Below are 13,802 nucleotides of genomic sequence, written 5' to 3'. Positions count from 1 at the left end.
TAAATTGACCACATAATCAGAAATAAAACACTCCTCAGCAAATGCAAAAAACAGAAGTCATAACAGTCTCTCAGACCACAATGCAATCAAATTGGAACTCAGGATTGGGAAACTCACTCAAAATCACACAACTACATGGAAACTGAACAACCAGCTCCTGTATGACTACTGGGTAAATAACAAAATGAAGGCAGAAATAAATAAATTCTTTGAAACTAATGAGAACAAAGACACAACGTACCAGAATCCTTGGGCCACAGCTAAAGCAGTGTTTAGAGGGAAGTTTATAGCACAAAATGCCCACAAGAGAAAGCAGGAAAGATCTAAAATCAACACCCTAACATCACCATTAACAGAACCAGAGAAGCAAGAGTAAACAAATTCAAAAGCAAGCAGAAGACAAGAAATAACTAAGATCAGAGCAGAACCGAAGGAGACAGAGACATGAAAAACCTTTCAAAAACAATAAATGAATCCAGGAGCTGGCTTTTAGAAAAGATCAACAAAACAGAAAGACTGCTAGCCAGACAAATAAAGAAGAAAAGAGAGAATAATCAAATAGACACAATAAAAAATGATAAAGGGGATATCACCACCAATCCCACAGAAATACAAACCACCATTAGAGAATACTATAAACATCTCTATGCAAATAAACTAGAAAATCTAGAAGAAATGGATAAATTCCAGGACACATAGACCCTCACAAATCTAACCCAGGAAGACGTCGAATCCCTGAATAGACCAATTACAAGTTCTGAAATTCAGGCAGTAATTACTAGCCTACCAACCAAGAAAAGCTCAGGATAAGACGGATTCACAGCTGAATTCCACCAGAACTACAAAGAGGAGTTGGTATCATTCCTTCTGAAACCATTCCAAACAATCAGAAAAAGGGATACCTCCCTAGCTCATTTTATCAGGTGAGCATTATCCTGATAACAAAATCTTGCAGAGAACAAAAAAAAAAAAAAAGAAAGAAAAAAATTTCAGGCCAATATCCCAAATGAACATCAATGCGAAAATCCTCAATAAAATACTGGCAGACCAAATCCAGCAGTACATCAAAAAGCTCATCCAATATGATCAAGTCAGCTTCATCCCTAGAATGCAAGGCTGGTTCAACATACGCAAATCAATAAACATAATCCAACACATAAACAGAACCATGACAAAAACGACAAGAATCTCTCAGTAGATGCAGAAAAGGCCTTAAATAAAATTTAACACCCCTTTATGCTAAAACCTCTCAATAAACTAGCTACTGATGGAACATCTCTCAAAATAATAACAGCTATTTATAACAAAACCAAAAATCAATATCATACTGAATAGACAAAAGCTGGAAGCATTCCATTTGAAAACTGGCACAAGATAAGGATGCCCTCTCTCTCCACTCCTATTCAACATACTATTGGAAGTTCTGGCTAGGGCAATCAGGCAAGAAAAAGAAATAAGGAGTATTCAAATAGGAAGAGAGGAAGTCAAATTGTCTCTGTTTGCAGATGACATGATTGTATATTTAGAAAACCCCATCGCTTCAGCTCCAAATCTCCTTAAGCTGATAAGCAAATTCAGCAAAGTCTCAGGACACAAAATCAATGTGCAAAGATCACAAGCATTCCTATACACCAATAACAGACAAACAGAGAGCCAAATCATGAGTGAACTCCCATTCACAATTGCTACAAAGAGAATAAAACACCTAGGAATACAACTTACAAGGGATGTGAAGGACCTCTTCAAGGAGAACTACAAAACACTGCTCAAGGAAGTAAGAGAGGACACAAACAAATGCAAAAATATTCCATGCTCATGGATAAGAAGAATTAATATCATGCAAATAGTCATACTGCCCAAAGTAATTTATAGAGTCAGTGCTGTCCCCATCAATCTTCCATTCACTTTCTTCACAGAAATTAGAAAAAACTACTTTAAACTACATATGGAACCAAAAAAGAGCCCACATGGCTAAGACAATCTTAAGCAAAAGGAATAAAGCTGGAGCCTCCGTGCTACCTGAAATTAAACTATACTACAAGGCTACAGTAACCAAAACAGCATGATACTGGTACCAAAACAGATGTATAGACCAAGGAACAGAAGAGAGGCCTCAGAAATAATGCCACATATCTACTGCCATCTGATCTTGACAAACCTGACAAAAACAAACAACGGGGAAAGGATTCCCTATTTAATAAATGCTCTTAGGAAAACCGGCTAGCCATATGCAGAAAACTAAAACTGGACCCCTTCCTTACACCTTATACAAAAATTAACTCAAGATGGATTAAAGAAGACATAAAACCACAAAAACCCTAGAAAAAATCCTAGGCAATATCATTCAGGACATAGGCGTGTGCAAAGAATTCATGACTAAAACACCAAAAGCAATGGCAACAAAAGTCAAAATTGACAAATGAGATCTAATCAGACTAAAGAGCTTCTGCACAGCAAAAGAAACTATCCTCAGGGTGACAGGCAACCTAAAGAATGAGAAAATTTTTGCAATCTGTCCGTCTGACAAAGGGCCAATATCCAGAGTCTTAAACAAATTTCCAAGGAAAAGCAAAGAACTTAAACAAATTTACAAGAAAAAAACAACCCCATCAAAAAGTGGGCGAAGGATATGAACAGACACTTCTCAAAAGAAGACATTTATTAGCTGGGCATGGTGGCGCGTGCCTGTAATCCCAGCTTTGGGAGGCTGATGCAGGAGAACTGCCTGAACCCAGGAGGCGGAGGTTGCGGTGAGCCGAGATCGCGCCATTGCACTCCAGCCTGGGTAACAAGGGCAAAACTCCGTCTCAAAAAAAAAAAAGAAGACATTTATGTAACCAACAAACATAGGAAAAAAAGCTCATTATTGCTGGTCATTAGAGAACTGCAAATCAAAACCACAGTGAGATACCATCTCATGCCAGTTAGAATGGTGATTGTTAAAAAGTCAGGAAACAACATGCTGGAGAGGACGGATGTGGAGAAATAGGAACGCTCTTACACTGTTGGTGGGAGTGAAAATTAGTTCAACCACTGTGGAAGACCGTGTGGCCATTCCTCAAGGATCTAGAACCAGGAATACCATTTGACCCAGGAATCCTATTACTGGGTATATACCCAAAGGATTATAAATCATTCTACTGTAAAGACACATGCACATGTATGTTTATTGCAGCATTGTTCACAATTGCAAAGACTTGGAACAACCCAGATGCCCATCAATGATAGACTGAATAAAGAAAATGTGCCACATCTGCACCATGGAATACTATGCAGCCATTATAAAGGATGAGTTCATGTCCTTTGCAGGGACATGGATGAAGCTGGAAACCATCATTCCCAGCAAACGAACACAGGAACAGAAAACCAAGCTCCTCATGTTCTTGCTCATAAGTGGGAGCTGTACAGTGAGAACACATGAACACAGGGAGCAGAAATCACCCAGAGGGGCTTTTTGGGGGGTGGGAGACTATTAGAGGGATAGCATTAGGAGAAATACCTAATGTAGATGACGGGTTGATGGATGCAGCAAACCATCATGGCATGTGTATACCTGTGTAACAAACCTGCACATTCTGCCCATGTATGCCCCAACTTAAAGTATAATTAAAAAGTTAGACATTTAATATTATAATCTGCATTAAGCATACTAATATTTGATATCTTCTGACTCAGAGTTGGAAGGATATTGGGGCCTGAATATGTGTTTGTCCAGAGCTTATCATTCAAAATCTTAATAAACTATATATAATATTCAAAATAAAAAAGAAGCCAGTTACAAAAGACCTCATATTTTATGATTCAATTTCCATGAAATGTCCAGAATAGGCAAATTTACATAGACAGAAAATAGGTTTGAGGTTTCCTAGAACTGGGGAAATGGAGGGTAACAGCTAATGAATATAAAGCTTCATTTTGGGGTAAGAAAAATGTTCTGGCGGCCATCAACTAAGCGGCAGCTGCCAAAATGAAGTTCAATCCCTTTGTGACTTCCGACCGAAGCAAGAATCGCAAAAGGCATTTCAATGCACCTTCCCACATCCGCAGGAAGATTATGTCCTCCCCTCTTTCCAAAGAGCTGAGACAGAAGTACAACGTGCGATCCATGCCCATCCGAAAGGATGATGAAGTTCAGGTTGTACGAGGACATTATAAAGGTCAGCAGATTGGCAAAGTAGTCCAGGTTTACAGGAAGAAATACGTAATCTACATTGAACGGGTGCAGCGGGAAAAGGCTAATGGCATAACTGTCCATGTAGGCATTCACCCCAGCAAGGTGGTTATCACTAGGCTAAAAGTGGACAAAGAAAGCAAAAAGACACTTGAACGGAAAGCCAAATCTTGCCAAGTAGGAAAGGAAAAGGGCAAATACAAGGAAGAAACGATTGAGAAGATGCAGGAATAAAGTGATCTTGTATACAAGCTTTGATTAAAACTTGAAAAGAGGAAAAAAAAAAAAGAAAAAGAAAAATGTTCTAAAATTAATTGTGGTGATGCTTGCATAAGTCTGCAAATAAACTAAAAACCATTGAATTATACATGCTAAATGGGTGAATTGTATGGTGTGCAAATTGTATGGTATAAATTGTATGGGTGAATTGTAGAGTGTGTAAATTATATAAATGTGAATTATATATAATTTACACACTATACAAATTTGTAAATTTTGATACAAATTTATAAATTTATATCAAAAATATAAATTCTTTTATATTTTTGATATAAAAAATATCAAATTTTTTTTTGTGTGTAAAGCTGCTATAGAAAAAGGAAATAAATATAACTGGAACTACCCTTGATTTTATTCATCTACGACATGAGAAGGGAAAAGTACATTACAGAAAGACAGTAAATCTAAAAGATAATTGCAAACTAAGTTCCTAATAGATAAATATACAAATTACATCTGTAAGTCTTCCCTTATTATTTTTATTTTATTTTCCCCTTATTCCCTTATTATTTACTAGTAAATTTTTTTTTTTTTTTTTTTTTTTTTTTTTTTTTTTTTTGAGACGGAGTTTCGCTCTTGTTACCCAGGCTGGAGTGCAATGGCGCTATCTCGGCTCACCGCAACCTTCGCCTCCTGGGTTCAGGCAATTCTCCTGCCTCAGCCTCCTGAGTAGCTGGGATTACAAGCACGCGCCACCATGCCCAGCTAATTTTTTGTATTTTTAGTAGACACGGGGTTTCACCATGTTGACCAGGTTGGTCTCGATCTCTTGACCTTGTGATCCACCCGTCTCGGCCTCCCATAGTGCTGGGATTACAGGTTTGAGCCACCGCGCCCGGCCGTAAAATTTTTAACATAGTAAAATAAAATCAACTTGGGTCCAATAATAATACAAAACTAATTACTACTTATTGACTGCTTACAAGATATTAAGCATTATAAAGCAAGCTGGGACAAACTGGAACTCCCCTACACTGGTTTGGAGTATGTATATTGGTAAATCACATTGTAGAGCATTTAGTCAGTGCTTAGTAGATGTTTATCCCTTATGACCCATCAACTCTACTTCTAGGTATATGCCCTAGAGAACTCCTAAGGAGACAGATACAGAGATGCAGACTGGGCCGGGCTGGGCGCAGTGGCTCATGCCTGTAATCCCATCACTTTGAGAGGCCGAGGCGGGTGGATCACAAGGTCAGGAGTTCAAGACCAGCCTGGCCAAAATATTGAAACCTCGTCTCTACTAAGAATACAAAAATTAGCTGGATGTGGTGGCATGCGCCTGTAATCCCAGCTACTCAGGAGGCTGAGGCAGGAGAATTGCTTGAACCTGGGAGGTGGAGGTTACAGTGAGCCGAGATCATGCCATTGCACTACAACCTGGGTGACAGAGTGAGACTCTGTCTCAAAAAGAAAAAAAAAAAAACAACAGAGATGCAGACTGCAGCATTGTTTATAATTGTTTATAATAATAGACAAATGATAAAAAATCTAAATGCTCATTAGTAAAAGTCTGAATATATATCCATATTATTCAGGCGCTAGTTAAATAGACCTATGTCCATCAGATAGATACATCTTGAAAACAAAGATGAATTTAAAAAATGAAATTAGAAAGGATAACTGCAGTGTTTTAGACAGTGTAATTAAAAGACAAAATTAAACACAAAGTTAATTTGAAAAATAAAAACATATTCTATGTGTTGTTATTCCTTAACCTTTGCGTATATATGCTGATGCAGCAAAAGAATGCAAACGTGGATATGAAGGATACATACAAATTCAGGATAGTGTTTATCTCAGAGCAAGAAATTGGGGGAAAAAAAGTTAGATGCAGGAAAGCTTTCAACTTTATGAGTAATCTTTTATTTTTTTTCAAATAATTCAAAGTAAATATGATAAAATGTTTACTCTGCTAAATCTACATGGGTTTCTTACATTTTTTCTGTATTTTCTTTCAGTTTGGAATGTTTTAAGTTAATAATACTATGCATAATGTTAAGGTCCTGTTCCTGATAATTGCATTATTGTTATGTAAGATATTAACATTGGGAGAAGCAAGGTGAGGATCATAAGAGAACTCCATACTTTTTTTTTTTTTTTGGTAATTCTTAAATTAGTTACACATTTTGTTTTATTTTATTTATTTATTTATTTATTTTTCAGAGTCTTGCTCCACTTCCCAGGCTGGAATGCAGTGGTGCAATATCATCTCACTGCAAACTCCACCTCCTGGGTTCAAGTGATCCTCCTTCCTCAGCCTCTTGAGTAGCTGGGATTACAGACACATGCCATCATGCCTAGCTAATTTTTCTATTTTTAGTAGAGATGGGGTTTTACCATATTAGCTAGGCTGGTCTTGAACTTCTGACCTCAAGTGATCCGCCCACCTTGGTCTCCCAAAGTGCTAGGATTATAGGCATGAGCCACTGCACCTGGCCTTAAATTTTTTATTGTTTTTTTTTTGTTTGTTTGTTTGTTTTTTTGAGACGGAGTTTCACTCGTTACCCAGGCTGGAGTGCAATGGCGATCTCGGCTCACCGCAACCTCCGCCTCCTGGGTTCAGGCAATTCTCCTGCCTCAACCTCCTGAGTAGCTGGGATTACAGGCACGCGCCACCATGCCCAGCTAATGTTTTGTATTTTTAGTAGAGACGGGGTTTCACCATGTTGATCAGGATGGTCTCGATCTCTAGACCTCGTGATCCACCTGCCTCGGCCTCCCAAAGTGCTGGGATTACAGGCTTGAGCCACCGTGCCCGGCCGAATTTTTTAAAATAAAAACAATAAATATTTTTAAAAATAAAACACAGCTGGGAGCAGTAGCTGACACCTGTAATCCCAGCACTTTTGGAGGCAGATCACAAGGTGAAGGGATTGAGCCATCCTGGTCAACATGGTGAAATATCTCTACCAAATATATAAAAATTAGCTGAGTGTGATGGTGCACCCCTGTAATCCCCACTACTGGGGAGGCTGAGGCAGGAGAATCACTTGAACCCAGGAGGTGGAAGTTGCAGTGAGCTGAGACCACTGCACTCCAGCCTAGCAACAGAGTGAACTCTGTCTCAAAAATAATAATAAATTAAAAAAATGCACTTTAGAGATCAAATGGTGGTGATAATCCTTATTGTTTATTATTTCTGAAAACTATTATTATTTAAAACATTTCTGAAAACTTCTTGTAAAGCCCAATTAGGTGGCCAGGCACTGCAGTTCACACCTATAATCCCAGCACTTTGGGAGAGGCTAAACAATCGCTTGAGCCAAAGAGCTCAAGACCAACCTAAGCAATATAACCTAAACAACACAGAACAACATAGACCCCCATCTCTAAACACACACACACACACACACACACACACACACACACAAAGCCAGTCATAGTGGCGTGACTGCACTCCCACCTGGGTGACAGAGCAAGGCCCTGTCTCAAAACAACAAAAAAGTCCAATTAGAATTGAAGGTCACCAATTTATTTATCAAATTTTCTTCTTCTTCAACAAATTGTGACATTATTTCAATACATACTTTATTTTAGCTTACCATGGAATCATAAAATTAAAGAAACCTTGAAAATTAGTCATTGTTCCCACTTCAAGGCCAGGCTTCATTCAAATTATTTAAGAAAAATAGCTACATCCCTTTACTTAAAAAAACAAATCTTTCAAAATGGAAATACCACTATCTTTATTAACAACATGTATTAATCTGTTTTCATGCTGCCAATACAGACATGCCCAAGACTGGGCAATTTGCAAAAGAAGCCCATTAAAAGGTTTAATGGACTTACAGTTCCACATGGCTGGAGAGGCCTCACAATCATGGCAAAAGGTGAAAGTCAGGTCTCACATGGTGGCAAACAAGAGAAGAGAGAGCTTGTACAGGGAAACTCCCATTTTTTCAAAACCATCAAATCTCATGAGACTTATTCACTAACATGAGAATAGAATGGGAAACACCCACCCCCATGATTCAATTATCTCCCATCAGGCCCTTCCCACAACAGGTGGAAATTGTGGGAGTTACAATTCAAGATGATGTTTGGGTGGGCACACAGCCAAACCATACCACATGGTAGTCATCCTTTGGTATTCTCTCAAGATTGCTTCTAGAACTCCTGCACATACTAAAATCCACAGATATGCCAGTCTGATATAAAATAGTGTAGTATTTGCATATAACCAAACAGTGTAGTATTTGCCCATCTTCTTGTATACTCTAAATCATCTCTACATTACCTGTAATACCTAGGATAGTATAAATGTTATGCAAATAGTTGCTATATTATATTTTTTATTGTTACTTTTTATTGTGGGACTTTTCCCCCCAAAGTTTTCGATCTATGATTGGTTGAATTTGCCAATAGGAACCTGCAAATCTAAAGGGCCAATTGTATTTCAAACCTCTCAGTCAAAAATTATTTTTAAAATTCAAGTGAATGCTTTCTTTCTTTTTTTTTTTTGAGATGGAGTTTCGCTCTTGTTACCCAGGCTGGAGTGCAATGGCGCGATCTCGGCTCACCGCAACCTCCGCCTCCTGGGTTCAGGCAATTCTCCTGCCTCAGCCTTCTGAGTAGCTGGGATTACAGGCATGCGCCACGATGCCCAGCTAATTTTTTGTATTTTTAGTAGAGACGGGGTTTCACCATGTTGACCAGGATGGTCTCGATCTCTTGATGTTGTGATCCACCCGCCTCGGCCTCCCACAGTGCTGGGATTACAGGCTTGAGCCACCGCGCCCGGCTGTGAATGCTTTCTTACTGTAATTTAAATGTTACCCCTTTGATAGAGTTAGGTTTTTGAAGAGCAAGAATATTTACTTGACTTTCAAAAATAATTCCTTGACAATTTGATGACTATTCAGAACTAAATTGGTTTTTTCACCCTCCAAAGCTAGGTAAGCCTAGCTGTATTAGCCTCTCAACACAAAATGTGTTTCCCAAGGTTTTATTCATTTTCTTGTTCACCTCAAACTGATTTTCCAAAATGGAATAAAATATGTTACTAGAGGCTTCACCAATGCTCAGTATTAAAAAAGGATTCCGGCCAGGCAGGATAGCTCATGCCTGTAATCTCGGCCCTTTGGGAGGCTGAAGCAAGTGGATCACCTGAGGTCAGGAGTTTGAGACCAGCCTGGCCAACATGGCAAAACCCCATCTCTACCAAAAACACAAAAAATTAGCTGGATGTTGGGAGGGTGCCTGCAATCCCAGCTACTTGAGAGGCTGAGGCATGAGAATTGCTTGAACTCGGGAGGCGGAGGTTACAATGAGCCAAGATTGTATCACTGCACTCCAGCCTGGGGGACACAGTGAGACTCTGTCTCAAAAATAAATAAATAAATGATTGCATAGATAGATAAATAAACAAAATAAAAAACAGATTCCTACATCATATATATATATTTTTTAACAGGCAGTGTCAGAAAACTACAGTTGAATTCATCTCCCACACAAGAAAATATCTACTATTATATTTTGGAATACTTGTTTTTGCTGATGGCGATCTTCCTTGGACAGTGCTGCAGCTATAGTATGTAGTTTAGAATTTACTTAATTTGCTGTCATGTAGGCCACTTCCCTTCACTTAATACATTTTTTATTCAGAACATAAAACATATATTTGAAAAGATTTTATAACCATTTATTAGACCAAAGGTCATAGAGTTTCGGCAGAAATATACTATCAAACAAACAAAAACACAAGGTGCCAACTCTAGAATTTCTGTACAAGAAAAATTAAGAGGAGGTAATGTATTTCATTCAGTTCCCTCTTCTCTTTCCTATTCAGTTTATTGAAGCTATTTACTGGTAGGGTGGTAAAATATAAAGCAAAAGATGGCAGTCTTCTGATTTGAAGAGTCAAAGGACAGAATGTTACAGAAAAGAGGGGATTGCTGGAAAGTGGCGGGAAATCCCAAAAAGTAGGGAGCCCTAGAAAAAAAATCTTGAAATATGTATTTTTTTAAAAGTGTGAGTCCATGTTTAAAGAAAGAAAGAAAAAATATTTTATTTATGTAGAATACCAACTAACTAATATCAAAGGAATAACAAGAGTTAGAATATCATCATTGGATGCCAAAACCAGAGGGTAAAATTTTAATAAGAAAGTAAATATTCGCCGGGCGCGGTGGCTCAAGCCTGTAATCCCAGCACTTTGGGAGGCCGAGGCGGGTGGATCACGAGGTCAAAAGATCGAGACCATCCTGGTCAACATGGTGAAACCCCGTCTCTACTAAAAATACAAAAAATTAGCTGGGCATGGTGGCACGTGCCTGTAATCCCAGCTACTCAGGAGGCTGAGGCAGGAGAATTGCCTGAACCCAGGAGGCGGAGGTTGCGGTGAGCCGAGATCGCGCCATTGCACTCCAGCCTGGGTAACAAGAGCAAAACTCCGTCTCAAAAAAAAAAAAAAAAAGTAAATATTTACCATCTCAGGGTAACCTGTCAAAAAGTACTTATTAATTAAAATGGGAAAAATACAAAGGAGAAACATGGTGGACATTAGATGAACCAAGTGATCAAAATTAACTTTTCCAATATTTGGAAAACCCAATATCAAATGCTTTATAACACGAAGCATTTAAAAGGACATAATGTATAATCCAAATTTAACCCTGAGGAAACATCAGAAACCTCAAATGAAGGCACATTTCATAAAATAAAAATTGCTATGTACTCTTTTAAAATGTCAAAGTCAAGCTAAAGAAAGGCTGAGGGACTGTTGCAGATCAAAAGAGATTCTTGAACAAGGCAAGTAAATGCAACGTGTGATCCTAGGTTAGTGGCCTGAGAGTGAAAACAGCTATAAAGGATATTATTAAGACAACTGATAAAATTTGAATATGAACTGAAGATTAAATAATAGTACTATATCAACATTAAATGTCTTGATTTTGACAACTGTACCATGGTTACATAAGAGAATGTCTTTGTTCAGTTTTTTGGTTTTTTGAGACAGTCTCGATCTGTTGCCCAGGCTGGAGTGTAGTGGGTATGATCTTGGCTCACTGCAACCTCCACCTCCTGGGTTCAAGTGATTCTCATGCCTCAGCTTCCCATGTAGCAGGGACTACAGGCATGTGTCACCATACTAAGCTAATTTTTGTATTTTTAGTAGAGACAGGGTTTTGCCATGTTGCCCTGGGTGGTCTTGAAATCCTGACCTCAAGTGATCCACCCGCCTCAGCTTCCCAAAGTTCTGGGATTACAGGCATGAGCCACCGTGCCCAGCCAAGAATGTCTCTATTCTTAGAAAACACAAACTGAAGTATTTAGGGGCAAAGAAGAATGATGTCCACAGTTACTGTCAAAAGTAGACGGAAATTTTAAAATGTTTGCCTGGGATTTCTGCTTCCAGTCAAAATGAACTAATAGGAATTAAATTTATCCTCCTTTCTCATACAATTTTTTAAATGAACAAATTATATGAATTATCAATTTGCAGTATGCCAGACATCAGGAAGCAAAGGACAGTGATCCCTGAGAAACAGAAAAGTAAACAAAGTGAGCCCTAAGATTTCCCTAGCTTACTACCTTGAGAAATTCAATGCCATGAAACACAGTGGGGAAAACAAAGCAGAGCCCAATGGACTCTCTGAATTAAAGAGACAGAACAGAAAATACAGGAGACAAAGAAAACTAAAACTTACAGGACTAAGTATAGCAGCAGAGGTGGCTACACAAAGAGATAATTGTGAATTTTGCAAAGGATCCCCCCTTAACCCTTCAGTTGAATGCTAGTTGGAATTTTATGATGTAAGAGAAGCACTTAAGGCCAGGCAAAGAATCACCCAAAAAGGATTAGAGGTAGCAATGCCTAGCACTCACACAACATTAAATATACGGCCTATATACACCCAGACCAACTGGAAAACCACACGATTCACAGGGAATGAATGAATCTGTTCTACATAACAAATTTTAAAAGCAAGAATCAGTTTCCAAGGAACTTAACACACCCCAATAAAAAGCTCAAGAATAATTACAAAAAGGCAAAAATATCTGTCACCCAACAAGGTAAAATAACACAATATCAGGCACCCAATCAAAGATCACCAAGTATGCAAAGATGCAATAAAATCCAGTACATAGGTCCGGCGCGGTGGCTCAAGCCTGTAATCCCAGCACTTTGGGAGGCTGAGGTGGGTGGATCACGAGGTCGAGAGATCAAGACCATCCTGGTCAACATGGTGAAACCCCGTCTCTACTAAAAATACAAAAAAAAAAAAAAAGCTAGCTGGGCGTGGTGGTGCGTGCCTGTAATCCCAGCTACTCAGGAGGCTGAGGCAGGAGAATTGCCTGAACCCAGGAGGCGGAGGTTGCGGTGAGCCGAGATCGCGCCATTGCACTCCAGCCTGGGTAACAAGAGCGAAACCCCGTCTCAAAAAAAAAAAAAAAAAATGCAGTACATAATAAAAAAACAAACTAGTCAATTGAAACTAATCCAAAACTGACAAAATTACTAGACAAAATCTTTAAAATAATTTTTGTATTTTCTAAAGCCTAGAGATCTGAAACATTTTTTCTTTTTCTTTTCTTTTTTTTTTTTGAGACAGAGTTTCGCTCTTGTTACCCAGGCTGGAGTGCAATGGTGCCATCTTGGCTCACCGTAATCTCCGCCTCCTGGGTTCAGGCAATTCTCCTGCCTCAGCCTCCTGAGTAGGTGGGATTACAGACACCCGCCACCATGCCCAGCTAATTTTTTTTTTTTTTTTGTATTTTTAGTAGAGATGGGGTTTCACCTTGTTGACCAGGATGGTCTCGATCTCTTGACCTCGTGATCCACTCGCCTCGGCCTCCCAAAGTGCTGGGATTACAGGCTAGAGCCACCGCGCCTGGCCTGAAACATTTTTTCAAAGACCAAAATTAAATTACTAGAGATGAAAAAAATTATACTACATAAGATGAAAACACGTATTAGATAGGACTGACGGATTAGTCATTATAGGAAAAAAAGTCGACTTGAAAATATAGCAATAAAAACTACCCAAAATTGAATACACAAAGAAGAAAAAATTCAACATAGTAAAGAGGCTATCAGTGCATTGTCTTTAAGCAACCAAATATATCTGTAATTAAAATCACCAAAGTAAGGTAAGAGGGGCAAAACCAAAAAATACATTGAGAAAATATTTGCTAAAATGTTCAAAATTTGATTAAATTAGCTAGGAAGTTCAATTACCCCAAACATGAGGAAAACTTCACCAAAACATTTCATACCAAATTGTTCAAGTCAGTAAGGGTAAAGAATAATTAAACACCATGACCACCCAAATTAACCTAAATTATATATATAGAAAATTCCATCCAGTAATAGTAGAATGCACATTTTTTTCAAACATACCCACCT

At 38.5% G+C, this 13,802-nt stretch overlaps 2 protein-coding genes across 2 annotated transcripts in view; one reads left to right on the top strand and one right to left on the bottom strand.

The window, feature by feature from the left end:
* ADAMTS6 (ADAM metallopeptidase with thrombospondin type 1 motif 6) overlaps nt 1–13,802 on the bottom strand; it is a 348,499-nt gene that overhangs the window by 287,410 nt on the left and 47,287 nt on the right. The gene's annotated exons all lie outside the window — the stretch shown is intronic.
* Nucleotides 3,948–4,471, top strand: LOC120364028 (large ribosomal subunit protein uL24-like). Its single transcript, XM_039469471.2, has one exon. It carries the CDS (start codon nt 3,968–3,970, stop codon nt 4,403–4,405), a length of 438 nt encoding a protein of 145 aa, XP_039325405.1. The 5' UTR covers nt 3,948–3,967; the 3' UTR covers nt 4,406–4,471.

This window comes from Saimiri boliviensis, chromosome 1, assembly GCF_048565385.1.
Source record: "Saimiri boliviensis isolate mSaiBol1 chromosome 1, mSaiBol1.pri, whole genome shotgun sequence".
Classification (NCBI taxonomy): domain Eukaryota; kingdom Metazoa; phylum Chordata; class Mammalia; order Primates; family Cebidae; genus Saimiri; species Saimiri boliviensis.
The sequence above is the reverse complement of the archived record's forward strand: the minus strand, read 5'-3'. Positions and strand labels throughout refer to the sequence as shown.